The sequence below is a fragment of the Agelaius phoeniceus genome, chromosome 6 (assembly GCF_051311805.1).
Source record: "Agelaius phoeniceus isolate bAgePho1 chromosome 6, bAgePho1.hap1, whole genome shotgun sequence".
Classification (NCBI taxonomy): Eukaryota; Metazoa; Chordata; class Aves; order Passeriformes; family Icteridae; genus Agelaius; species Agelaius phoeniceus.
Window position 1 is genome coordinate 25,238,272 of NC_135270.1, and position 27,685 is coordinate 25,265,956.

General features: G+C 43.1%; 2 protein-coding genes across 15 annotated transcripts; one reads left to right on the forward strand and one right to left on the reverse strand.

The window, feature by feature from the left end:
* Positions 1–54: 54 nt before the first annotated feature.
* ATG13 (autophagy related 13) lies at positions 55–24,302 on the reverse strand. Of its 13 annotated transcripts, XM_054635627.2 has the most exons (19): positions 23,950–24,300; positions 20,792–20,867; positions 18,364–18,445; positions 17,398–17,478; positions 16,650–16,769; positions 16,000–16,046; positions 15,298–15,438; positions 14,216–14,256; positions 13,581–13,677; positions 13,136–13,234; positions 12,315–12,405; positions 9,884–9,982; positions 8,637–8,747; positions 7,397–7,530; positions 6,081–6,198; positions 5,279–5,356; positions 4,863–4,979; positions 4,247–4,396; positions 55–3,054 (listed from the first exon to the last, which is right to left on the reverse strand). In XM_054635627.2, the coding sequence occupies exons 3-19, from the start codon at positions 18,430–18,432 to the stop codon at positions 2,977–2,979; spliced, it is 1,671 nt and encodes a 556-aa protein (XP_054491602.1). In that variant the 5' UTR covers positions 18,433–18,445; positions 20,792–20,867; positions 23,950–24,300; the 3' UTR covers positions 55–2,976. The 13 variants fall into 13 exon arrangements, with proteins under 13 accessions (XP_054491602.1, XP_077036222.1, XP_054491606.1 ...); XM_077180107.1 differs by lacking the exon at positions 20,792–20,867 and having other exon boundaries at positions 6,114–6,198; positions 23,950–24,302; XM_054635631.2 differs by lacking the exon at positions 20,792–20,867.
* A 112-nt stretch (positions 24,303–24,414) lies between these two features.
* HARBI1 (harbinger transposase derived 1) lies at positions 24,415–27,043 on the forward strand. Of its 2 annotated transcripts, none has more exons than XM_054635026.2 (3): positions 24,415–24,790; positions 24,941–25,672; positions 26,252–27,043. In XM_054635026.2, exons 2-3 carry the CDS (start codon positions 25,003–25,005, stop codon positions 26,626–26,628), a joined length of 1,047 nt encoding a protein of 348 aa, XP_054491001.2. In that variant the 5' UTR covers positions 24,415–24,790; positions 24,941–25,002; the 3' UTR covers positions 26,629–27,043. The 2 variants fall into 2 exon arrangements, with proteins under 2 accessions (XP_054491001.2, XP_077036241.1); XM_077180126.1 differs by having other exon boundaries at positions 24,441–24,573.
* Positions 27,044–27,685: the final 642 nt, after the last annotated feature.

Below are 27,685 nucleotides of genomic sequence, written 5' to 3' on the forward strand. Positions count from 1 at the left end.
AGCATGAGCCTGGGACTGTCCCAGACCTGTTGGTACACAGAAAAATGCAGAGTGTTGCTTACACAAAAGTTTTATTGGAAATTCTTTGAATACTTGAAGTACACTGGAGACTTTCCAAAATAATACACTTGAGGAACCTTCCCCTCCACCCAAAGTATCTGTAAATCAGCAGCTACATAGATACTGTCCTTAATATTCAGCAGAGCAGAGAGCTGCTAAAATAAACAGCCTTCATTACACAATCTGTGGCAGGCCAGAGCAGCAGCTAGGTCTTTACTGAAGCAGAGCATTTGTGCAGTGGTCAGGGAACTCAGAGCCTAGATGTAGCAACTGTGTGTTAAAACTGAAGACACTCCAGAGAAGAGGCAGGTAACTCAGCCCTGGAGACTCTCTTATTGCTGTGGCCATCCAGCTCAACACTAGCAGCTTATATAGGCAATTTTCCAGCCTTTTGAAGAGAAGAATATGTGCCACAATGCCATTTTGCCTTATGAGATGTGAGAGCTGTAGCCATGTTAGGAACTCCAACAATGAAGGAGCACAAGTACAAGCCCTGACCTCCTGGGTGGGGTTAACAAGAATGGCAGTGCTCCCTGCCAGCTCCACAGCTTGTCAGCAGAAGAGCACAGCAGGAGTGCTGGCTAGATGAACTTCAACCTCAACTGTTCTCTATTCATATGGTGTGAACCAGCCCTTTGCCTCATCTCTGCTGCTCTGCAGCTCAGATTGTATCACTTCAGAGACTAAAGTTGACAACCACCTATGAACTACTTCCTACAAAGTGGCAGACCAACTTCCTGAGCACAGGTGAGAGGCAGTTGATCCATTTAATTCCTTGTTCCAGCACCCTTCTGTGACCCTTTCCACCTGTGAAACAAGGTGGCTTTTGGATGGGTATCAAGTATTTGTTACAGCCTGTGTAACTGAAGTCCTGTTACAAACTGTTTCATCTTGGAACCTTTCTTAAATGTTTCTGCATCTTACTTTGCATGGACAAAGCAATTTCCATGTGAGGTTGCTAAGAAGTTGAATCAGTTGAGTAAAATAAAAAGGTTCTGGTGGGTAATTTTCCTTCAATGAAGCTCTTACCTGGAGTTTTAGAACTTACAAGGCCTCCCACCAAACACATCTCTCGACAAAAATACTCATAAACTTCAAAGCATTGCTTTGCTCTGGCCTTATAGTAAGCTGCTCTGAATTTGGCTCCTTGCTCTAGCAGTGACACAGAAATAGTGTCCCAGAGTGGAGCTGGGGTTCCCTCATCAGCTGCAGGCAATCTCTTCCAATGAAGAATGCAGCTAAGCTGAAGCTGCCACATTGCACCAACTAGAAGGCTGGTTACTCAGCCACTCTGAGGAAATTAAGATGGTTTCTCAGTGCTCAAGCAACACAACTCCACTTAAAAGAAACTAGGGGGAAAAGAAGTGGTTTTGGACAGTAAGGGGTCTTGCAGTTGCACACTCTAGTTACACGGGGCAGGAAGAGAGAGAACCACAAGAAACCCCACCTTATCCAAGTTTCTGTTTAGTGTCACTGTTTCTCCTCCCATCCTTACATGAGGCAGAAGACATGCAACAGCCAAATCACCCATAGAGCAATTCCAGCCAGTCACACTGTCAGTGGCTGGATTATTACAAAAATAAAATTTCAGCTACTCGAAAGCCAGCTGATTAAAAAGTACCATAAGCTTCCCAAAAAAGTGTGCTTCTTTAAAGAAGCTGCCTTCTGAATGGCAAAAGAACACTACAAATTCATCCATGCCTATCAGGAGACAGCTTTTTACCAAGTCCCTGCCATTCCATTCCACTGACGTGTGCATTTCATTCTATCAGTGAGCCCTGGCTGGATGTAATGGACACACAGTCCCCCAAACAGAGTGTAATATTAATCAAGTCTGTCTTAGAAAATAAATATCTTTGATATTTTCTTGCAAAGAGAGACTAGCCTCACTGGCTAGGGTTCCATGGCACACTTGCTCTCTGCAGTGATCAGGACAGAATGACCCGCACTATAACATGAAAACAGAACATCTTTTAAATATAGGTTTCTTTAAAAGCAATAAATATTTTTTAATTCTTAAGATCATCTATTAACCATAAAGCAGGAAGGTTTGCAAGGATTAGAGGAAAAAATCTTGGACTAAGACTCCTAGTTACATAACCCTAAAGAAATAGGATTCCTAGTATTTACAGTTATGTTTCAAAACTAGAGACTATGAATTCAGCATCATCACAGCTGCTACGTGCAGGCTTGCCAACAGTCAACACTGTTAAACTCAGCATGGCCGAGTGTCAGTGCACTCGGGAAGGAAATGTGGAAAGCATTCCTGTAGTTTCATTCCTGCCTATCAGCCACCTAACAGAGGGCCTTGCACAGTGTAGAGACCCAAACAAAGGTAACTTGAATTATGCAGGTCCCAAAGCTGACGTCTCTCCCTGTGCTCCAAGCACGCACTCTGAAGTCAGGATGAAATGCCCAGTTCTGTGGAATGGACTTCAAACAGTTGAATTTGCTGAACTCACAGACCCTGGAAATAAGCCAAAGCTTTCTATGCTCTAACAGGATCAGAGACTGCAGGAAAAAGTCTGTTAGCAAGAAGCTCTACCTAGGAAACTTGCACCATAGGACCCTTGGAGGAAGCATATGGCAACTTTCCACAATGCCCCTCCATACAGAACACAGACTGAAGAGAAAGTAAGTTTCCATACACTGGGGTTTGACTTCCTGTGTCCCTACTGAAGTCTTAAAACTGACTGTGAGCAGGAAAAGCGGTCCAGAACTATGTGGTGGAAAAGTTGAGGAGAATCAGCAGATGAGCCATATCTGTCATTGAAGAGAGAAAAGAAAGCTCACTTGATGGAGGGAACTAGTCAATGTGAACAAAAGGCAGAGCAGGGGCGATAGAAATATTTGTTGATGTCCTCTCCAGGATGCCTTGAGGAGGAAGAATTGCTGCATCAGAACTGGGAAACAGCTTCACTGCAAGGTTTCCACAAAAGCATCAAATTCTTTGACATTTTTCTCATGGACTGCCAGCTTCTCTGGTAATGAGTCCTGGAAGGTAAGGAAAAATGTAGATCAGAGTTCATTCACAGCAGACAGAAGGAAATTTTGAACACACTAGGAAAAAAATCTGTTTCTCAGTCATGCAATCCCTCACCAATGCTCTGGGCTCACCTTTCTACGTGCACAAAAGCAGGAGCCCTCTGGCAGCATCCAGGAAATTACCCTGAGCAGGGCACTCTGCCCAGAGCCTGTTTGTTCTGCAGGAACTGGAGGTGCACTGGGGCCTCACCTTGTGTAATCCCCACCAGCTGCACCACAATAACCCACTCAAATCATTGCCTTCATCAAGTCACTTGCTGCTCTCTGGTTTTCATTTTTCTCCACAGTGTGGCACAATGCCAGAGAGCCTAAGAGAGTGCTCACCCAGATGTGACTCACCAGCCACACCAGAACTCCAACTCTGCTCAGGCTGCAAAGTCAGGCCTGGTTTGCCACCAAGTGAGACAACCCAGAGGCAGGATTAGTTTGGGGGGTTTCAGTGACCCAGAGCAAGCATGCTGCAGCAGTCTTCAGCTTCAAGACAAACACACTGGTTTCAGAGGCTCAGGTGTATCAGAAACAAATCTGCATTTATTTGGAAAATATTAGTGATGGACTCCCTTCTGAAAAGTATAGGAAAAAAAACTCTGTCTTCTGAAAAGTGTAGGAAAGACATGGGGCCTGCTGGAGTGGGTCCAGAGGAGGGCCATAAAAGTTATCAGAGAGCTGGAGCACCTCTCCTGTTAAGACAGGCTGAGAGACTTGTAGTGATTCAACCTGAAGATGAGAATGCTCTGAGGAGACCTTATTTTGGCTTTTCAGTACTAAAAGGAGACTTTTAAGAATAATGGGAACAGACTTTTTAGCAGGGGCTGTTGTAATAGGACAAGGGACAATGATTTTAAATTGAAAGAGAGTAGATTCACACTAGATAAGAGAGAATTTTTTAATGAAGCTGGTGAAAAATTATAACAGGCTGCCCAGAGAAGTGGTGGATGCCCCATCCATGGAAATAAACATGGCCAGGTTAGATGGGGCTGAGCAACCTGATTTAGTTGAACATATCCCTGCTCATTGCAGAGGGGTTGGACTAGATGACCTTGGTTCCTTCCAACCCAAACTATTCTACAATTCTACGAAGATACTTTTTTCAAACTAGGAATAGGGAGAGCATTATAAAGTACATATGATTTCCACATACAGAAATTTCAGGATTCCATACCAAATCCTCTGCCATGGACTGTGCTCCAATGTCAATGGAGAGGCTGCTGAGTTGAGGGGGGTTCTGAAATTCACGGTAAAATGTCCCCAGGTCCATTGGAAGAATGTCATCTTTTGAAAATGCTGGTTTCTACAATTGAAGACACTGCTGTTAATTCCCAGAGACACTGGCTTCCCTTTTGTTACAATCTCAGGTAAAGTTGTTACCTGCTATCAGTAAACATCTCGGCATTATAACTGTTGCTGCAGTAATGCATATTAAATAACTGAAGAACAGCCAATATCACTTGATATCACAATAGCACTTCAGCAGTTGGAAGAGAACATATCTTTGGAATCTAGCTCCTTTAGGTGCTAAGAGAGAGGATGCCAAGCCCAGATGTTAGTAGAGAACTGAAATGGTATTTAATTTGTAGCTGATGATGCCTGGTACCAGTGTCTTGGCAGTTCTGGGACTGTCACGCCCTAGAGTATGGTACTGTGAATGATGTGTCTTTACCACTCCCACTGAAAATACTCTGAGATCATTTGCCATCACACCAGAACATGAAGCCCACCTAAGATGCAGGTGTAAGAGCTCTGATGGGGGCACTTACAAAGTCAACCATAACGAAGTCATCATGGGTGTTCCCTGTGCTGCTGCCACTGGAGCCCTCTGAGTGTAAGCTGCCATGTAGAGGAGATTCCGTTTCTGGGGATTCAGGAGGATTGACCTGCCCAAGAAATCAAAGATGGTGAGTAGTGATCTTACAGTCATGTCTGTGTGTGCTTTGGCAGTGTGGGGGCAGTTAGGTTGGACAATTAACATTAACTAGAGCAGGGGCAACAAACACATGCTGTTATTTGCATGTCTACAGAGCCCAAGATTCAACACAGGAGACTTCTTGAAAGCAAACAAATCGGAATAGCTAGTTATTTTGTCCAAAACCAAAGTGTATTCAAGGCAGAGAATAGCATGGATGTTTGCATAAGGGATGCTGAGAAGGCACATATACCTCTGGAAGAGTCTTACCATGGGGTCGTTATCTTCCAGCTCAACATTCTTGGGAGCAAACATGGCAAAAGGAATGTCTAAGTTGGCCATGGTCACCTGAGGAGATTTAGCAAACAGAATTTCACTAAGATGCTCTGCTTACCAGGCATGAAAAGGATATTGAATGTCTTTGTCAGGCCAGCTAAGAACGGCCCAAAATCACGTCAGCAGTTAGGCAGGAGGCTGACAACCTCATTTAAAAGGCATGAAATCCAAAGATGATACTCTGTTGACCTAATGCAGATACATATCTTGAGATGGGATTGCTTCTATACACGTCTTGTATAATATAGGCAAGGATTAATGAACTGCTACAAATTGAAACAATTCTCATTCCTTCATCCAAAAGGCCTACAACTTCAGCCCTAGGAGCCAAGCAAATCTCTAAGTTGCCCTAGCTGAACTTAAATGCTTGCTTCTAGTGATGAACTGGTCTACTGCATGTTCCTTCAAGGAAAGGAGGCTTGTTATCAGCTTTCCTAGTTTATGGATCTGTGGTACTTGCAGATCATTGCTGAGATCCAAGTGGAGTACCAAGTCTTCTATTCTCAAATAGGGTGCTGGCAAATCAATGGCTGTCACATCCCAAAAGGATTTTATGAAAAACAAAATACACCTTGGCAAAACTACAACTTGTAGGGAAATGCAGCAGGCAGAAATATGCACTCTCTGAGTCTCTGAGGTTGCCCTGGCATTGGGGTGCTTTTTGCTCCTCTATGTATGAACAGACAGGAAAAGAAAGGTATTATGGTGTTCTCTGAGAAGATCTACTGCCTATTACCTGGTTAATGGGTTTGTTGACAAAAGCTCCCACCTTCCGGATAAAGATGGTCTCCAAAAGGTCATGTGGGGAGCCACACTTTCCTTCACTGCTGTTGGATACTGTTTCTGTGTCCTCACTGGGGGAGGAAAATACATAATTAGTGCCTTCTGACCCAGGGCAGATAAATAAGGTTTTTTATGAGACTCCTTCATTTTTCTTGGTTTACTCCTAGTATTGGAAGAAGGACAACAGAAATCTGTCCTCGTATCATACCTTCCTCCTCAGTCAGGAGCACAAAAGGAAAGTGGACACTTATGGAATTAGGTTTTTTTTGTTTAAAGCTGGACAAAAACTATTTAGTTGAATATAAAGTTGCTGAAATAGGCTTTTCTTCTGGGAAATGGGCTTTTAACTTGTGTGTGTTCACAGCAATTCCTGTTTATTACTACTATTTTTCAGTAACATGGTACTCACAGATCTCTCAGGAGGTGAGAGATCTCCCATTATATCTGTCACTCAGTTCACAAATGCAGCAGATCTGGTACATGACAACAGCCACTCCCAGTATGATTAATTCACTCCATAGCTATTAGGTACTTCCATGACCTATTGTTTTGGGTTTTTTCCTACCACAGGTATTCAGAACTTTAAAACAAAAAAAATAGTTTTGTCCCATGGAAAGAGGATTACCTAGAAAGGACTGAAGAGGATTACCATTCAAGTATACCCAGGAAAGTGAGTTTTGGTTTCCCCAGAGTTCTCTGTGACTCACAACTATGTGACCCCAAGAGAGATTTCTCAAGAAATAAATATAGTGATCAAAAAACCAGAAGGATTTAATTATATGTGAGGGAGTTGATTTAGGACAGTTTGAGGTTGCATTGTTTCCTTTTAAATAACTTTGTGCCTAAAGTTTCTTACTAAAATGGTGAACAGATTTATGGTAACTACAACTGGCTTTGGTAACAATGCACATTAAGTCTAGAGAATTTAAGACTCATTTTTGAACTTAATGCATCTTGTTTTACAATAAGCAAAAGCAGCAGAAAGATTGAGAAAAATGATAAAATCGATAATAAAGTTGACATAGAAGAAGATATATTACATAGAAGAAGAATATTACATAGACTGGGAGGTTTAAATAGATGGGCAAGATCATTGTTTGGAGTAAGGCTGAAAAAGCCCCAATCAGAGAAATCTGCAAGTTGATTTGAGGAATGACAAGACAATAGTTATGCTACAAACAATAAATAAAAAGGGCAAACAAAAAGTTTTATCTTAACAGGCTTATAAGTGGGTTAGCAGAAGTGGTGGATCATCTAAAACCAACCCACCTGCTAGAAGGAGTAGCTGCTGAGTAATGGACTCCCTCCAGTGGGGTGCACATCCTCTCTTGGTCAGCTTGAGTGCCATGTGCTGGCTGGCTAGGAACTGGGGGAACTCCCCCTTCTTTGCCTGGACCAATCAACTGAGATAGAAAGAAACAGTCAAGTTAAGAAATCTCAAAATCAAACCAAAACCACAGTGCAATAAAGAGTAGATTTCCATTATACTGGGCATAAGTTGTGGGGGTTTTGGCATATGATTGGACTCTAGCCCCTATAAGCCTGAGAGAGATGTCATGTAGGAGTGTATTATCACAATACAAACTTACTTTTTACTCCCTTTCTACTCTAATGTCCATTTCAGGCCTGTTTTACACTGCAGAGTTTTCTGGCTGTAAGTCCTCTGCTTCATGGGGAGGAATGGAGGAAAAAAACCTTACATCCCTTTGCTACAAGCCCATGGCTCCTACAGCTTCAAGAGAAGGGGAAGTGGAGAAGGAGGTGCTGCTCTCTTCTCCCTGGGATCCAGTGATAAGACACATGGGAGTGGTTTGAAGCTGCACCAGGGGAGGCTGGACATTAGAAAGCATTTCTTTGGAGAGAGGGTGGTTAAAAACTGGAACAGTTCCTAGAGAGGTGGTCAATGCCCCAAGCTGCCAGTTTTAAGAGGCATTTGGACAATTGCCTTAATACCAGGCTTTAACTTGGCCAGCCCTGAACTGGATGTTGGATTAGATGCTCACTGTAAGACCACTCCAACTGAAATGTTTTTATTTTATTAACATTTGTGTCAGCAAAACTGGTGCAACATCAATATCACAAGCAGAAAAAGACTTCTGTCAACTTGGCTTATTTTTCTGATGAACCAATACAACTATGTCAGTATGAACTGCCAATGTATCCTATGTCTAGCCTACAGAACTGCGCTTGGACAGCTACAGGGGCAGCAGCTCTGTAAAACAGGCAACGTTTGGAATCAGTGACAAGCAGACCAGGCAAACAGGTCTGGTGTCTGCTCTCTTGGCATAGTTTTTCCACATGACCCCATACCCCAGTAAAGTCAGGGATGCTGAGGAGCCAATTCCCAACTCCTGTGGAAGTTGTGCTTTCTCTGTGTTTACTTTATATTCTTTCCATTCCTGACAGACAGGACACCAATGCAAGCACTAGTTTCAACGCCTCTCTCAGGTGTACAAGTGACACAAATGGCTGCAATACCAGCCATGCTGGTTCTACTCTCTACAAGTACCTGGTGAGGGTGTGCAGCATTCAAGCCACCAGCAAAGAGTACAGGATACCCCATGTCAGCTGATCCAACTCCCAGGGCAGCAGGCTGATAGGAAAGACGTGAGCTGGAAAGCTAGGGAAGAAGAGAAAAAACAAGGGCAAAGGGAGAGGAGAGAGGAAAGGGAAGGGGAATGCCCCACAGCCTGAATAATCACCAGTCACTGAAGAAGGAATAGGAAAAGTCAGAGGCACAGCATTTCAGGCTGGCAGAAGGATGCTAGATTTTCACTGAAATCAATAATGTAGGTTATTCTAAAAAATTCTTATTGCTATGAGGACTACTTGACAGTAGTCCAGGGGACTAAGTCTGAGCCTTGACAGGAAAACAAGATTGGCCTCCTACACATGTAGGAGGAGGCTGTGCAAGGTATGGCTGACATCCAGTCTCAGGGAAGCTCTGCTCTACAGGCCTACTTTGAATACTGGTGTAGTGGGTTACATGAATGCCATCGTAAACTTACTGAAGAGTTAATATTTAGTATTTTTTTAATCCCAAAAAAACTTCATTATCAACTGTTTCAACCTACTTCCATTGCAAATTAAAACAGCTCATCTTGCAGACCTGTTCAAATAGGTCACCTGTTCAGTGAAAGAATACATGGTCCCATAAATGTGCCCAGTAAAGAGAACTGGGAAGCTAACCCTTGTGAGATTGCTCTAGGAATTAAGTGTTGGAAGCAGTGAAACCCAGGAGAAATTCCTTATACATCCCAGGCAGAAATCTACCCAGTCAGGTTAGATACAACTTTCCTGTTTAGACTTGCCTGACCTCAAGATAAGTATTTCTTCCAGAGCTCAGTGTGAGCTCCAGCAGCTCCAAAGCTGATATCCTTTACAAGTATCAAAATGAGGAACAGCACTTTGATTCACATGAGGCTAGTTCAGCTGAGTGGAGCTCTAATGACTATAAAGGTTCTATGGACATTGGCTGTTAACACTCAGAACTTGTGCCTTACTAGTGTCTTTCACTAACAATCCTTGACAGCTGTTGTGTTTTTAGGGGTGCTTGTCCTGTCTTTAGGAGACCTTCATCTGCAAAGGCATTTAAGAAGCCAGTCTCAGTAAAGTGTCTGGCTCATTGTGGGCTCACCAGTCTTTCCCATGCACAACAAACACTCCACATTGTCAAATTTGTATTTTCCTGTATTCGTTTTGTCCTGCCGGAACTTCTATTCTGACCATGTACAGCATATTCTATTGACAACTCACTTGATGGGAAAAGGCCAGCCCCATCACTGGGACCTTCAAGGTGTCCGTCACCACAGGAGGAGGGGTCTGAAAATGTGCCTTTGTGACAGTAAAAACACACTGTGCATAGACACAGACAAACAGAGGAAACAAGGAAAAGAGAGAATGAGGGGGGAGAGAGAAAGAGAGAGAGAAGGACTTCAGAGAGGAATTATGAAGAGTTGGATGAACTGAATGCTAGTGAAGAGGTTTTGGCTGCAGCAGCCACATCTACACAGAGAGCAGAAATCTCAGTATTGCCAGAAGCACATTCATTTTGTAAAGAATTGACTGTTTTTCAATCTGAGTGAACCACTGAACACAGGTAATATTTTAGACTCTAGTAAACCCTGACAGAAAGTAACTGCCAGAGACTCTGTTCCACAGTTAATTATAATTGGTACCAGCGAATTAGCAAGAAAGCTGAGCAGATGCAGAAAAAGTCAAGTACTTCTTTTTTTTTTTTAAATTTACAAATTACTTGTATTTCAGCACTCTCCATCCATCCATACTTTCTATCCTCCAGCTTTCTGAGGGGTCCTATTTTGGCAGGTCCATGCTGCACCCTGAGAATAAGGTGACCCAGATTACAGTGCAATTCAAAGACACTGATATGAAGCGGGAACTCCATCAACAGGAGCAAAACTCCAGAGTACAGTCTCACAGGGGGTGCTAATGCACAAAGGGCAAACCAAACCTCGTTCAGTCCCATACCTCCTCCCACAGTCATTTTCCTAGTTTCAGTTTGAGGAAAGCTTCAGCTTTCATTTCTGGGTATTACCCATGGCCAGACTCTCCTGAATTTTGGGCTGCTTCACAACACACATATGCAGACATACAAGCTCACAAAAAAGGTGACAACTATTTTCTTGTATCACAGAGGTTAGGCCTCACTTTTACTGAGAAGGCAGGCAGAGATTCATAATATTTGCCTACAAAATCACACAGTTCCTAGTATTTTCCTAGTCATTAACCTGCACAGGACATGTAGAAAGCTGGAGAAAAAAAAAAACTACTTCTTTCCGTTTTAATTTAAAGTCCACTCAGCCAAGGCAACCTTACAATTCTAACTGTGGTAACAAAGACTGGCAGTTGCTTTACAAATAAGGGCACAGCATATGGCAACCATGAGCCACAGAAAAAGCAAGAATGTAGGCTCATACTTTATGTGAATCCTCAAGGTTCATGTGGTTTCATAAAGCTTTTCCCCCCTCAGTGACAGTAAAGCTTCATGACGCCTGCAGAAATGTCAACTGCAATATAGTTACATACACTACTACTGTTAAGTAACACTGGCACAAGCAAGCCAGTGGAAATTTCCTTATGAAATCTTTTGTATTTACCCCACTTTAGGAAAACGCAGGACACAACTCAGCCACAAACTAATTTCCTGAACTCTGTATTGCAGAATAAGAAAAGGTCTATTCCATCAGACTTACCGTGAGTACTGACTAATTAGTTCAACATTGCCTGATGCCTGGTCGCCTGAAATCACTTTGGCACAGAAATACTTCCTAAGAGAAGCTCATTTCTAGCTTGTTCATAAAGGAGAATACATTCTGCTAAACCAGGCATATTAATTCCTCTGAAGCAGCAGAAAGACCCATAGCAAATTCTTTCCGTTTGGAACAGCATTCCAATTATACTTCATTCTATGTTTCACATTGACAGTGAAAGAGATTTAGAGTCTTTGGATTGTCTTTAAAGGTCAGTAGAGCCATCTGCTTGGCTGGACAACAAGGCAGGGCAATCCTGAATATTTAAAGCAATAGACAACTGCAACTCTGGCCATCTTCAAAATACAGAACTGTGGAATCACATACATAAGACAGTAAAAGAACGTGGGAGTTTCTGGGGTTTTATACTCAAAAGGAAACCATTAGTTATTTGTTTTAAAATTGAAACTTAAATGCAATTTGCATGGGCAATTTTTTTGCCAATACTTATTCCTGCTGCCCCAACAAATTTTAATGGTCCAATAAATACAGCTTTTGTCTTTTTTCTGTCTTTCTCTAGCATTTCCCTGGTATTTCAGTGTCTCTTTCTCTATGTCAGTCTCTTACTCCTACTTAAGCTGCCTGGCATCAATGTCTTGAATTCCTCCTCTTGCAGTATTGGTATGCAAATGTGTAAATGTGTAAGCACACTGCTGTCCTCTTCAAGCACAGCTCAACCCAGCTACAGGAACAGGCTCTTTTAATTCAGTCTTTCTAGGCCCTTGGAATTTTGTTGAAATTAGTATCTAATTTCAATAGATTTTACTCAAGAGTGTAATGACATAAATAACCCACACATTAAATTTTAATTAGCAGCAGGAGGATTTCTGTTTGCACAACAGCTGATGTAGGAATATGCAAACTATTCTTACAGCAACTGTTCTATCTAGAAGTAAAAAGAGCCTGGTTTCTCTTACCTGAGATGGAGGAGAGGTGGAAAAAGATGTGGTACACACTTCTTGGGAATCTTCTACTGAGGGGTATACTGCACCATTGTCCTCACCAGCTCTAAAGCAGCAAGAAAAAACAAGTTTTCTAACCAGAAATATTCCTTAAAACAAACAAATAGTAAAACACACTGGGACAAACACTGCAGGGAGGTTGAGAGTATTTGGGTGTAGTTGAAAGGAGAATTATGAAGGACTCTCATCTGCTTGCCAGATCTGAGGAAAACAAAGTGGGAAAACATGAGTTTTCCTCGGATGTTTGTCTTTTACCCCATGTAAAATAAGAGGTGTATCTAACTAATGCTTTTCTTATACAAGCTAGTGCTGCTGGCTTTGGTGTTTACACAACCATTGTCAAACAACATCACTGGTCCAAACCTGAATGCCCTCACATTCATTTTAGAGAAGGCAAACCTCTCATCTCCAAAGAGAAATTAAACTGATCTTCCCCCAGTGGAAATATCCAGGGATGCAGCATCTAGACATGTAGTTCTGCATCAGGATTAACCATTACACTTTCAAATTCCTGAATGCAGCCAAGATTAAACATCCTTTGTGTCCAAGTGCTTCTGTGAAGAATTTGGGAAAATACTGGGGCTTGCTGCACTCAGCCATCTCAATGTGAGGAGAAAAATGTAACCCTTCATCACATGTTTAATTGTGCCAATTTACTGACCCTAATTCTCCAGTGTCCCTTCCCATGCTGTCAACAAAGAATGGAAAAGGCTCTGTATTTGGGCATAATGGATGCCTTTACCATGGCCCATGACCTCAACTCAGTATTTTCTCACCTGTAATTGCAGGGATGCATGGGTGAAGAGCTGGGATAGGGACGGTCCACAAAGTGATCAATTATAATCCCCATGATAGGAGGGGTCCTCTCAAACTGTCTGCAAGGCAACAAGCAATGGTGTTACTGGCTTTTTCTCTCTACTCTTTCCAATTCATGGTGCCCTCACAGAAAACCCTTGTGTCTATTAATGGGATCAGAGCATCTTTACAATTTAGTCCTGTGACTCCAGGCATGCATCAACAATTTGGAGTTCTAGAGCCTTGCTCAGGGCTACCCAAATACTCCCCTTGCTGCAAGCTTAAGCAAGAGAGAGAGCGTTCCTCATGAAAGAGAATCTCAGCAGGAAAGGATAAGCAGAAGGGAAAGATTTGGGGGCTCAGAACATGAGGGGTTTAAGAGTAAATTATTGTAAAACAGTTTCTGGCATGATCACATTTTCTCACCTGGTTGACATGAAAGCAAGGTTGATTCTGTAGGCACACGACAAAGTGATGGTGCCCACTGGGGTACCCACTGTCCCAACACGGACTGTCTGGAAACCTGTAAAGTTAAGGAATAATTCTCAGTTTCACTGATTATTTATGTGCCACACTTTTTTATTCTGAGTTTACATTATCTTATTTCAGTAGTGTTACCATTATCTCTTGCAATGTGAATCCCAAAAACACACATAGAACCCATAACAAAACAGGTGCACTAGGTTGCCTTGCTGGTAGGCTTCACTTGTAAGACTTCTGATGTTGCTTCGTGGCTTCTTGGTCTAAAATATTGTTCTGAAGTGCTTCTTGTTCCTCAGTAGATCATGATCTCCTTTACCAGTCCTGCCCCTTATCAACATAATTCTGTATTCTTATTTCAGTTCTGTATCACTAGAGTTAAAATGGCAGTCACCCGAGACTTTGTCCAAGTATTACCATTATACTTGTCACCTTGTGACACAAGGCTGCACTGGCAGAGCCAGACAAAAAGCATATGTAAGCCTCAGACTGAATTTCCCTATGACACTGGGGAATAGTAACCAAAAGGCAGTCAGAATGAAACACAGTTCTGCTCTTGTTTGTGTGTTGTCTAATCTTACCTTCTCCCAAGCCACTCAGCTGGACTTCACCAAAATATATCCTGAAGGAAAAGGAAAAAGAAAAGCTGTTAGATCCAGCTGGGACATAATGCTATACATATCCTTATTTCTTACTTAATTTTGGGAGTTGGAAGGCTGGAACTACTCTTCAGGAAAAAAAAGCCCAAAATAAATGGCTGGAATGCCCATCTCAAAAAACCTTACAGCTGCTCCAGAAGAAGAACAGGTCATGTAAAATGAAGGAGAAAGAGAAAATGGTAGTCCAATCAGGAATTTCTCTTTAATTTTTTTAAGCCTTTGTGGTTAAGTCTACAGTTCAGAGCAAAAATGTGATGTGATACAAACTTCACAGATAGGTCTGAGTCTAAAAGCTGATGCTCATCACACAACATAAGAGGTTAACTGTGCTGTAAGAGTTGCTCTTAAGTACGTGCCAAGTCAGCAATGGAGGCAAAAAAGTGAAAATGGCTGGAATTTGAGTTTTCAGCTGTGCAAACGATAACAAACCTGAAATTTACAATCATATAAATTAGCTATGCAAACATGTCAAAGACTTTTCTAACAGCCAAAAACAGAGTCTGGAAGACAACTGTGAACTACAAACCAGTCAGACTCACAGGCTAAACAGAGCTGAACCCAGTACTTGGATGAGTAAACTGCAAAAACTACAGGATGTGAAATTGAGGATGCATCTTTAAAATGGAGTAACAGGAGAGAGTCTGAATCTATGCTGCAAAAGTACACATTGCAGTTATGTGCAATGTAGAGAGCCATTTATCAAACACAAGCCAGACACCAAACAACTGGGTGCTAGTAAGCAATTTAAGGGATTGCATGTAGAATTTTTTTACTCTTCCTAACATGGCAGGCAAACACTTCACAGCCTATGCTTAGCTTTTCTTTCAATGGCTCAAGTAAAGGTGATACACAGACCAAAGTCTTCTTCTGTCACTGATCAGTAGTACTTCTATAAAACTAATTTGATTTTATTATTGCTCATCCCTTTTTAACTACATTTGCAGCTACACTGTGCAAGTCTAGTCTCTTCTGTTTGCATTTCAAATGGGAAATTTTTGCTTTACCTGTACAATATTACATATTCATGGCCTTGTTTCCTAGAGAGTCTGTAGGCTGGAGTTACTCTGGTTATAGCAAGCAAAGACTTCAGCAATAGAGAAAGTCTGTTGTATACAGTGTATGAAACTTTGATTTCTTTGTCACACCTAGAGAACACAAAGGAAAAAAATTAGTCTTTTGTCCGCAACTAAGGTGCCTGGATTTGGGGCTCTTGTTTGTTTTTGGTTTGCAATTGCTTTTGTTTATTTTATTTAATATAAAAATTACTCTGGGCCAGTTATTTAATTTTATTGCCAAAATGATAAATAAAGCCCCAGTGTGGCTACCTGTACTGACCAACCAGCTAAGCATCCTGCTTCAACCTAGTTACCTGCTGTAGAAGAAATTGCTGAAAAATGCCATGCAGCCTTCTACTAAACAGAGACACCTTTACAATATGAAAACCATTTGTCATTACTGAGACTATGAATTCTTGTATCTGAGGAAACCTACTAGTTGTAATGGAAGAATGAAGAAGGAATTAAATTACTAGTTTTCATTCTTGACACTGGTGTTTAAAGAGATTGACTGCTGCTCGAGACAAAGAGAAGAGTTCCCTCTGGAGTGCCCCTGGCCACACAGCCAGTATGTGCTCATGGATCACCATAGATTAACCACATGTGCCCATTGCATCAGCTAAGAACTACAAACACAAAGAATGCACTTACTTTTCATTCATTTCCAGACACCAAATTTCCAGCTCCATGGAGTCCCCCTGGATCAGAGAAAAGATGGCAAACAAAGGCTCATTTCAGAACACAGACTGTTCAAATCTCATTAGTGATCAGCAGTGGCCACACCTCTCAATGGTTTGTCTCCTGGCTTGCACTTTCTTGTGATGCAATGATAGAAAAAGGTGCACTGGAAGTGTCCCTGCACAATTATATCACCTGAGGGAATACCTTCTTCAGAATGCCTAAGTTCTTCATGGGCTAAGAAATTAGTTTCTTAAAATTTAAGAATTTAATTTTCTTAAAAAATTTAGATTTTTCTGCTGCGTCATTTGTGTGTTTGGCCTCAGATTTTTGCAGTGAATTGCTTCTGTTAAACAATACATTTCATTTCATTAGCATATCACTTAACTTAATAAAATTTAGATATTCTCACATTGTCTTGGATTAAAGGGCAGGAGCTCTCATAGTGTATTGGAATAAGATCCCAATATTACCGGATGGAATGTGCCTGGGCTCATCTGGCCCTTGCTGCTGGACCAAAGGCGGCAGCTGTGGGCTTCACACCACAACAACAGTTGACTTAAGATGCAGGCAGAAAACCCCACAAACAAAAAAAAGGGCATCTGTTTTGACTCAGTTCTCACCTCTGAGGTTTTGAGAGAAATCTCCACGCACATAGACCGTCCAACAGCGGGCAGCTGTCCTGCCAGGGCTTTCTTTGCTTCATGAGTAACCTCTGGTATATCTTTGATTGCCAAATTGAACTGCAGAATCAAAGAGATGGTTCCATTTTTTTTATTTCTTTGAAAAACTGTGTGATGGTACATTTCAGACAGGCTCACAGACCCATATATAACATACTAGGTCAGTGTCCACTGAAATATTTATGAAACAGAAAATTCCCAGCTGGGTTCAAGCTTTTCATATTTACAAAGATTCCCTTGGCTGCTAATTCAAACGTTTTTCTTATTCCTGCTATTAAAAATATGCTCCTTTTCCCTCGCTTCAGTCCTATCTTCATCCACAGAGTATCTTGAGTCTTTTCAATTTTATTAAAGCCAAATACTAAAACGTCCTGAATTGCAGAGTAGCAAACTTCTGACAGATAAGAACTCATCACCCCACCCCCAAGCAGATCTTGGAAATGTGCCTTAGCTAACAGGAGTTGCTGAGAGGCATTATTTCTCTTACTCTTCATCAGTAAGAGTCCAGAGTGATTTGCTGCATGTGAACAACAAGCACCAACCCCCCGCAACATCACCAACAACCATAACTACATGTAGTACCTACTCTGTGAATAATTATTATTGTCTGCACAAGACTGTAATAATCACGTGGTGTTCTCAGCACACACACAGAGTTATGGAGTGGCTTTAAAAAATAAGACCTTACCCAGTCAGAACCTGTTGGGGAGGATGATGAGCGGGTACAGATTTTCTCTCCAAGTCGGGCCTGGACAATTACTTGTACTGTCTGGAATAGAAATAAAAGGATACTTAGTGATGTTCTGGGCTCAGCACCAGCTCTGAGCCTCAGTTCAGAGCCTGAGCTACACAAGCTCCAAGTGAAAAAGATGAAAGGGCTGACCAGGATGTAGAGAAGTAGAGTTTGCTACACTGTTCTTCAGTTCTAATAACTTTAAATTATTACATGTAATAGGCAAATGTATTTCAGAAAGAAAATCATTTTAGGCTGACCTTTTTCTGTAACAAGACTAAGAGACAAAGTCAATTTTGCAATCAGGATTTGCAGTTTTTAATAGAAAATTCAGAAAAATTTACAAAAATATCCGAGGCCTGGACAACTAAACTAAAGACAAATGAATCTGTCTATTTAGACCAAAGCCATTGTCAGATTATCTGCTTGCACCTATGTATGAAGTGAGGCCAAATTTTATAATTACATATCAAAATTTTATAATTACATATCAACATCATTCAAAAGAACATTCTGGTATTATTGTTTTTGGATGCAATATAAAAATTTAGATAGGCTGAAAGAGTGGAGTCCAGCAGATAAACTACCTAAAAGCTGGTGGTTAGACATGCTGCTAGAAACCCAAAGCTGACAGAGGTGTGAAGTGCCTACAGCTGATTTTAAAGCAGGATGTTTCTGGAGGATGGAAGAGGATTTGAGGGTAGAAAAAAGGGGAAAATATGTTTTTCTAGTTGTTCTCAGGAATCTCTTAAATTTGACATCAGCCCTTCTTGCTTTGTTCTTCTTCAGCAAAACAAAATAAAAAAAAAAAAAAAACAAACCCAAACCTCAGTCTTGTTACTCTAGCCACACCATGTAATTTGTTTTGTGGCATTTTTTAAACAAGGAAGAAGAGGCATTTGTCCAAAGGAGAAAAATTACCTTTAAAGCAAAAAATTTGATGAACTTGTCCAGGTCCTTCCTGTCTTGGGAACTGAGATCAGTGTCCATTGCATATGGCAATCTGAAATACAGCACAGGTCTGGGAATGAAGTCTTCTTCAAGCTTTCTGTTTAGATTTCAAAATATTTTTGCCATTAGAGGCCATCTCAAAAGAAATGATAAATACCAAAGTGCTCTACCTGTCAAAATCCAAACATGCTAAAAGCTTGGGGATGTGATGTGCGGTATAAATGCACATTGATAGTTTATCTGGTCAGTGCAAATATCAAAGAATTTAAAAAAAACAAAGAAGGCTCACAATTAAAACTCAGTACAAGTTCTTCAATTTTGCTAGCTTAATTTAAAAAAGCAAAACAAACAAACAAAAAAAACCAGAACACCCCAACACCACAATGACTGCATTCTATGCCAAGCTAACCATCAGACATGGAGGTCCTCTGCTTCAGAAATAATGTATCTTCAGCTATCAGTACTGGTCAAAACCAAGCCAAATTGCTATCTTGAGCTTGAAATTCTTAGAACAGCATTTCAGTGGTATTTCAGCAGAAATCTGTATAATAAACCATTGCTGCAACAGGCTACACTGCTTATTTACTTTCAATAAATAGTACATGAAGTAAAAATTATACAGCTACAAAATTTATCTACAACCAACTGAAAAGACAAATTTTTGTCAAGAAATAGACCAAAATCCTCTGTTCACTTCTCTTGAAAGCTCTGATAATACATACTTAGCTTTCACACTGACACTGCCTTGTTTTTCAAAATACAATTGTTTCTAGGAACACAATGAACTTGCACAGCGTCTGAAGCAGGGCAGGGCAAGGCACTAATCCTATTTTTGTCACCATCATGTCACATGGCCTGGGATAAATCACAATTCATCTGTCTCTCAGTTTCTTCACATGTAAGTTAATAATCATATAGAGACCACTGGGGAGGAACGCCTTAATTAGCAGCACTCGTAGTTTTTCCGTGTAAGCCTTCAAAGCATGAATTCACTCCTAGCCCTGCTGCAGTTTTGGGACAGCTAATCAGCCTGAGGCAGCTTGTCAGACATCCTGTATTTAAAGAACGTGCTGCTCCTCGCAGGAATGCCGGCCAGCTGAGGTCAGGGGCACGAGCAGCTTCTGCGCACAACGTTATTCAGTGTTCAGTCATCAAGCAAAGACTGAACTTACAGCAAGGTATGCTATTTATGCAAATGAAAGCTTGCAGGGCAAAAGGGCCAATAGCCCTGTTCACACAGCAAATAGAGAATCTTTCATCACCATGCACATGCAATACTTCTATTTAAAATATCACACTTAATGACAGTAAAGCCCAATGCTTTAGGAGCATCAATCAAAAAGGGCTGCAAGATAAGAGTACTGCAATTTACAGAGCATTTTATAGAGAACAGGGCTGCTTTCTGAATGACTCTATAAAAAGAAAGCTGCACACAGAGTGTAGTTGAAAGTTCCTGGGCTACATTCATACCACATCTCCTTAAGCTGTACTGTTCTCATTACAAATTATAATTTAAATTGAGAACAAACAACAAAAATTATTCAACATCAGATGCGTTTTCAAATTACCCCTTGGATATTTTAACCTCCTTATTGAAACTGTTATCCCTTCTTTCCCTGCCTTTACCTCCACTATGGACAGATTACAGATCCTTTCCACTGTGGGGGATGCAAAAGGAAGGCAGCATTTAAAGTGCTTGACACAGTACTCAAAAAACCCCAACCCTTTAGTACACATGTGTACCACTACAAAAAAACCACAAATCCCCCCAAACAAGCAAACAAACAAACAAAACCCCAGGCAAGAACAACCTGTTATTATTATTTTGACTTAATTAAGTACAGCACTGTAGGGGCTGAGGAGACCTGAGATCTTTGACAAACCTGGCTGATACAGGCAATAAAATACTGCATTAAAAAATATGTTTTTCTCAGAAAAGAGAATGCTGACATTTAAAAACTAAAAAAAACCAACCAAACAAAAACTTACTGCCTTTGAATGTGAAAAGTGATATGTGACCCCTGCGGAAAGATTCAAGAAGTATATATCCTGATATTGTGGGAGAACTGTCAAACAAAACACCCACATTTGCCTTTTGAGGCTGAAAAAATCTTCTGATATCAACTATTTCAAGGTACTTGGGGACTAATGGAAGGTGTTAGGCTCACTGGTCTGTTAGGAAAGGAAACAAAGATGACCATCAGCATGGCTCCATGTGCAGTACAGGAATTTGTTCTGATGACCCAAATATTTCTAGAGGAGAGAAACAACCACCAGAGGGTTCAAAAAAAATGAGAGCCTCATGGCTCTGCACTGCTGCAGCAGAACTGGGATTCTTCTTGGAAGATCTGAAACTACCTGTAACATTCATCAAACATTTGGAGATTCATACTGTTACCTCTCAAGCTCCAAATGCCAGCAACAGTTAACCCACCAGAGTCCAAAGTAGAGCAGAAAGTATCAGGCAAGGTTTCCTGGAAAGGAATAAATAATTTCATGGGAAAACTGGGACTTTGGAACTCACCTCCTAAAATGTCTAAGGGCTCTTATCTGACAGCCAATAATCATTTCATTTTTTTGTAGAAGGGCCTCTGGTGATTGCCTGAGACCTTCTAAGGCTTAGAACAGTATTCACCTTTAGAATCAGTCTTGGTAAGAGTTAAGATGTAGCTAGAATTACAGCAAACTTTTTTTTTACAAAAATTCTTTGGTACTTTCAGGTTAGCTGCCACAGCTGACCTGAACAAGAAGGAAATTTTTTAAACTGAATTCCACCAAACTCAATCAACTTCTCACATCCAGTAGGTTGCAATGCCAGCACGGCTCCTTGTTAAGTGCTACTGCACAGCCTATGCTTAACTCAAGGATAACACAGGCTCATTTTACACTGAATAACAACTAGAGGGAAATAACCTTTGGTCTAGGTTAGAAAAATACAGATGATTGATCTCCCCTCAACCAGGTAATCCTTAAGTAAACTGATATATTCACCAGCACGTGATGCAGCAAGCATCTTTTCCATATGGCTTTTTGCTTTGTCTCCCACTTCCTTCAACAGCTGTTTTTATACTGTTGCTTTTATTTATATGCCTTTGTCTTCACTTTACTTGAACAGAAACATCAGAAACAGCAAAGGAGAACTGCCTCATGTGGCTCTCTTGACTAAATCCTTATTCCTTCTCCCAAGGTTGAGACAAATTTTATCCAACAGCTTAACATCGGTGTTATGCCTTATACACTCTACTGCTATTTATACCCTCCTTCTCTGAGGAGAAGGACACATCAGCATAAGGTGATGGCGCTGTTCGTTGTTGTGATGCAAGGAACTGCAAGAGCCCTCCCCTTAATGCCTCGGCAGAGCCGAGAGGAACTACAGCGACAGGCACGCCGTACTCCCTGCCCCGCTCCGTGCTCCCAGCCGTGCTCCCAGCCGAGAGCAGCCCCGCTGGCGGCAGACACCCGTAACCCGGCACACAGCAGCTGTATGGCAACAGCGGGGATCACCGGCATTACACTACGTGTTCCATGCACGGGAATTGAGCCAGTGCATCTCTCTGACACCTACAGACACAGGAAAGGAGCAGAAGCACCTGACACACACCAGGCATTATTATTGCTGCTGGGGAAAGCATATATAGAGGCTGCTTCCATCATCTCCTATATTTCTCTTTGAGCCATGGCTGCTACAACTTAAAAGTTATCTTGCTTTCTTTTCAACCAGACCTTCATCAACGCAAAATAATTACTCATGGTTCTTATGCTAGAGTGAAACTGAAAAGACAAGAGGGAAGAAAGCAGAGTGGGTGTAGCTGTAAGGAGAGGGCTGTGGACAGCTCTCATCCCAGATCTTCGTTCCCAGTTACTGGACTGTGCGCCGCAGACTGCACTCCTTGCCCATACCACTCGTCCAGAACTTGTTTTTTAATACAGGACCAAATTGACTCTCCAAGGATGTCCTATGAGAAGCTCAGAAAAGCCTCATTGAATCATGCAGTAAACAAGAAGCACATGGAAGTTTTTGAAGGTTTTAAGAGCTCCTGGAACAGGTCCTCCCTTCAATGAACAAGAAGCTTCACTGCAAGCAGGTATTTTGAGCACACTAATAAGCAACTATATAAAGATCTTCATAAACACAGTGCTCTGTTTCAAGACTGGGCCTGCAAGTCAAACTCCAGTATCCTACAATTACTTAAAATTAATCTCCATTTTGCCTTCTTAGTAGATTAGTCAGAAAGCTAGGGAGAAGTAGCAAACAGTTCTAAGTTTGAAGGTGTGACACTCTCATTCTTTAAAGTTTGTGGATTTTTTAAAAAGAAAATATTAAATTCTATAGCAGAATAGAATAAATTCAATAGCAGAAAAACTGTTTCACATAATATAAACATTCTCATGTGATCAAAGGCTCTGTAGTTCACTATATGCTCAAGTTTTGACTGATAAAGAGGTAATTTTTCCACCTCATCAGGAAACAGATTCACTTTTTAACCAATAACTCCACAGCTTAGTAAATACCTTACTAAAGCCAGCACAGCCAGCTCCACTGACTTAGAAACAATATTAAGTAATTCCTGTTGACCAACAGTTACATTCTGTACTTCCCTAAGGTCTAAAAATGGTATCAGTCCAAAGGTCCATCCTCTCAGTTTGTTTGTCAAGCCAAAGTATACAGACTAAACCAGAATCTGCTTCTACATACCCTGCACTATAATCACCAACACAATCACCAGTGCTCAACTATTGTTTGAACCCATGTTCAGAAATGTTAAGATTATACGATACCATTTAAGCAAAATAAAGTGATCCTGTATGATCCTTCTGGACATCTACAGACAGCCTGGCTCATCTGAAAGACTTATTTCTTGCCACAAGAAGGAAGGGTCCTCCAGGTCAGGCCAGTCCTGCAATAATTTGGAGATGCTCTAAACTTTATTTGGACAGCCAAATAATTTTCAGCTAAGGCAGTAATTTGCCATGTTTTTCCCCCTTGGTATGTGCCTAGTCATATCACTTTTGGGATTTGTAAGTAAGCAGTTTGTAGGCTTAGTCCAAAGATTCCCTTTTCTACCTATTCACTGGCATGGAAGATGTCTCTGCTCCCACTGAATCCACGGGAACGACTCTGACTGTGCCCTGACAGCCACACCTCCCGCAGGAAAAAGAAAGATACGACCACCTGTAAACCCCTGCTCTTTCCCAGCATACCACAAACTCGCGTCTCATAGGAAGACTATACAAGACCATAAAATGGAGCGTGCGGTCTCAGATTCCACCGTTTCCAACAGGCTGTGAAGCATTTTGATTTGAAATGACCACCTGCTGAGATTACAGCGGGCCACATCTTTCCCAGGCTCCACTGACAGCCACCAGTCGTTAGGAAAACGAATCGCAGCCGACACGCGGCTGTCTGGAACCGAACCCCACGAGCAGCGAAGCAAAGTAAAACGGAGACGCGAACCCGCAGCCAATGGCTTAAGACGCACATCACAGCCCCCTCCCCTGGAAGGGCCTCCCGCAGGCTCGCGGAGCTCCAGCCCTGCCCTGCGGGGGCCGCGGTACCTGCGCGGGGCCGGCAGTGCTGGCGGCGCGGCGGCTCATCCCGTGCGGGGCCCGCTCCGCCGCCGCGCCCCGGCGCCTCCTCCGCGCCCCGACCGGGCACGGGGAGAGCCCCGCGGCCCCGGGGCCGCGACCGCCGCCTCCAAGCCCCGAAGCCGCTCCGGGGATCCGGCCGGCGCCCCTCCTCCTCCTCGTTCCCGGCTCGGGGGTCTCGCCGCGAGTGTCAGCGCCGGCGGGGATGCGCGGCCGGCGGCGGGGGCCGGGCCGGGGCTGCCGCTGCCCTCAGAGCCGCGGGCTGCGCCGCGCTGCCGCCATCGCCGTCGCCATCGCCGCTGTTTGTTTTCATCCGCTGCGGGCGGGGGGGGAAGGAAGGAAGGAGGAAGGGAGGGAAGAAGGGAGGTGCCTGAGTGTCCGCAGCGGCACTTTCCGCACGCAGCCGCCCGCCGCTCCCCGCCCGCCCGCGGCGCGCTGAGCCCACAGTCCGGGGAGGCAGGAGGTCGCCAGGCCTAAAAAATCGGGGCAGCGCCCGGTGCCGCTCCCGCCGGTAGCCCCTTGCCTGTGGCGAATCTGTCGCGGCGAATGTGGGGCCGGACCGGCGGGGACCGCCTGGGAGCGGCCGCGGGGCCGGTAAGGGCTGGGACGACTCCGGCGGAGGTCAGGCGGCCCGTGGGGTCCGGGACGCCCGGCAACGGCAGCGCCCGCCAGGGCTGCGAGACCGCCCGCCGGGCTGCCCACGGCTCGTGTCTGGCGTGCCCCGGCGAGGGTGACTGGGGACGGCTCCAGCTCCCTCTCCGCCGCGGGACGTAAATTCCTGTCATCGCCCCACAGAGGTGTCGGCTCCGCGGTGAGTCCACCTGGCTGCCCGTGTATTTAAAAGCAGAAAAAGAAAAATTAAAAGATTTGCTGGATGATCAGACTGAAAGGAAAATGGTAACGGAGTCTGATAAGATCACCTGTAACAACTGTTCTGAGTATCCTCTTTTGCTTTATGCAGGTGAAGCCTCTGGGAAAGCCCTGTCAGAGGGGAGCCCCAGGGGACGCCCCTGGCCGTCAGCCATGGCCGTACCTATCGCGGTTCTTGACTGCGACCTCTTGCTCTATGGCCGCGGACACCGGACTTTGGATCGCTTCAAGCTGGAGGATGTCACGGATGAGTATCTAGTATCCACGTACGGCTTTCCCCGACAGTTCATTTGCTACCTGGTGGATCTCCTGGGAGCCACTCTCTCACGCCCTACACAGCGGTCCAGGGCCATCAGTCCAGAGACGCAAATCCTTGCTGCATTGGGTTTCTATACCTCTGGCTCCTTCCAGACTCGCATGGGGGACGCTATGGGCATTAGCCAAGCCTCGATGAGCCGCTGTGTTGCCAATGTAACCGAGGCACTGGTGGAAAGAGCCTCACAGTTCATTCACTTTCCTAAAGATGAAGCTACTGTACAGACCCTGAAGGATGACTTTTATGCGCTGGCAGGAATGCCGGGAGTGCTGGGAGTGGTTGACTGCACCCACGTGGCAATCAAAGCGCCAAATGCTGAGGACCTGTCCTATGTGAACCGAAAGGGTCTCCATTCCCTGAACTGCCTCATGGTGTGTGATTCCAGAGGAGTCCTCCTTAGTGCTGAAACGCACTGGCCAGGCAGCCTGCCTGACTGCACGGTGTTAGAGCAGGCAGCCCTCACAAGCCAGTTTGAAACTGAGCTACATAAAGACGGCTGGCTACTTGGTAAGTCAGCTTTTCATCCTTGTTTTCAGTAGAAAGTCAATTATATGTTGTCTCCTTACTCTGGGCACGAGTGATATGTTTACTTTCAATTGCTTTCTTGCAAATTGCTTTGAGATTTATGACTCAGTTTGGACTACCCTTATCTTGGAAGCTTAGAACATTAACTTCTAATCTGTGTTTAAGTGTTCTAAGCTTAGAACATTAACTTCTATCTGGTTTACAGTCTGATATTGTGTGTATAAATCCTCATTCATTCTGTTAATGGCTTTCTTTCGGTATTCTACACCTTTTCATGCTGAATTATGCAATTTTTAATTCTAGGTGCTGCCCTAGTCCAACTGTTTCCCCCTGTTTTATGCAGTAGATTAATTCTCTTAAAACTCTTCTGTGGAAAATCTTCTTGTGTAAAACCAAGTGCCTTTACTTTGTCACATTTGTAAACCAGAGTTACTTTTTCCGTGCCTTCTCTTTTATCCAGAGGAAGAACTTATTCTGTATCTGCTGTACCAGTAAACCAGGCTGAAATCTGTGGCTAACTGTAGGTGTGTAACCTGTCCTGCTCCTTTCCACGGCTCACAGGTGACAGCTCCTTCTTGCTCCGAACGTGGCTGATGACCCCTCTGCACATTCCCGAGACGCCTGCCGAGTACCGCTACAACATGGCCCATTCCGCCACTCACAACGTCATTGAGCGCACCTTCAGAACCATTCGGTCCCGGTTCCGCTGCCTCGATGGCTCCAAAGGCACCCTGCAGTATTCTCCAGAGAAGTCCAGCCACATCATTCTGGCCTGCTGCGTGCTTCATAACATCTCCCTGCAGCATGGGCTGGACGTGTGGTCTGCACCAGCCACAGGACACATGGAACAATCGGAAGAAGAATACGAGCAAATGGAATCAGTGGACTCGGAAGCCTGTCGTGTTCGTCAGGAGCTTTTACTTACTCATTTTAGCTAATGTTGTCACAGAGAGAAAGCTTTTTAACAGTTCATCTGGGAAGTTATCTGGAGCAAATATGCCCCTTCCTCTTCTTGAAGCCTGTAAAGACTTAAGCAGATGTGAGACAAGAAGAAATATACTCTCTTCATTTCAGGCAAATTTCCGAACTGCTCTCAGTCTCTCCAGCGATTCAGTTTAATTGGGACATTTTTGCTGTCATGATGCTTACAGGCGCCCCATTCACTTGAGAACAATGACTAATGTGACAACGGTGGGAAAATTAGGGAAATTGTCTTTTATAGTGATGGAAAATTTGTAAACCTTGCACTATTTTACAAAGCACCAATTCTATTCCACTGTGTAACTCAAAACACTTATGATTGATTTTCTTAAACAGTATTTTACACAAATTAAATTTCCACATGAGCTCCTTTCTACTGTGAATTCATGAGCAGCAAAGCAAACATTTATATTTTTGTTTGCAGGTATAAATTCTTGCTCAACACCATTTTGCCATTTTGCACATCTCACAAACTCCAGTGATTTTTCTGAAAGCTGGCAGCTGTGTTCTGGGAGGGGTCTGGCATTTTTCTGGGCACACACTAGTGCTTGTACATATCTAGAGGGATTGAACATTCTTTCGTTCCCATACAGGCTGGAGAAGACGTTAAGCTGTGGTGACTCTGTTGGGTACTTGACAGACATCAGGAAATGGTCTAGTGGAGGTGAGGCTGGTTTGCTCCTGCAGCAGGAAACTGGTTGTCCTGGTGGCTGCTGTAAAAGAAACACCAAGGACTGGCTGGGTCACAGAGATTGAACCGATTGCAAAAGTTCTCCTCTTAGATCAAAGCAGAAATGTGGAAAGGCTACTCTAGCACTGCTGGCAATCTACTTCTTCAGTGGAACAAGATGACTGATGCACGCAGTTGTTGCTGGCACAAGGCTGGGCAGTTTCCTGGAAATGTTCTCTTTCTAAAAGGCACAAGTGTTTCCAAGGATCTCATGACAGCAGTCTAAGAAAATTTTGTTTCTTAGATTTTATTGTTTACTGGGCAGTAAATGTAACAAAAGTGGT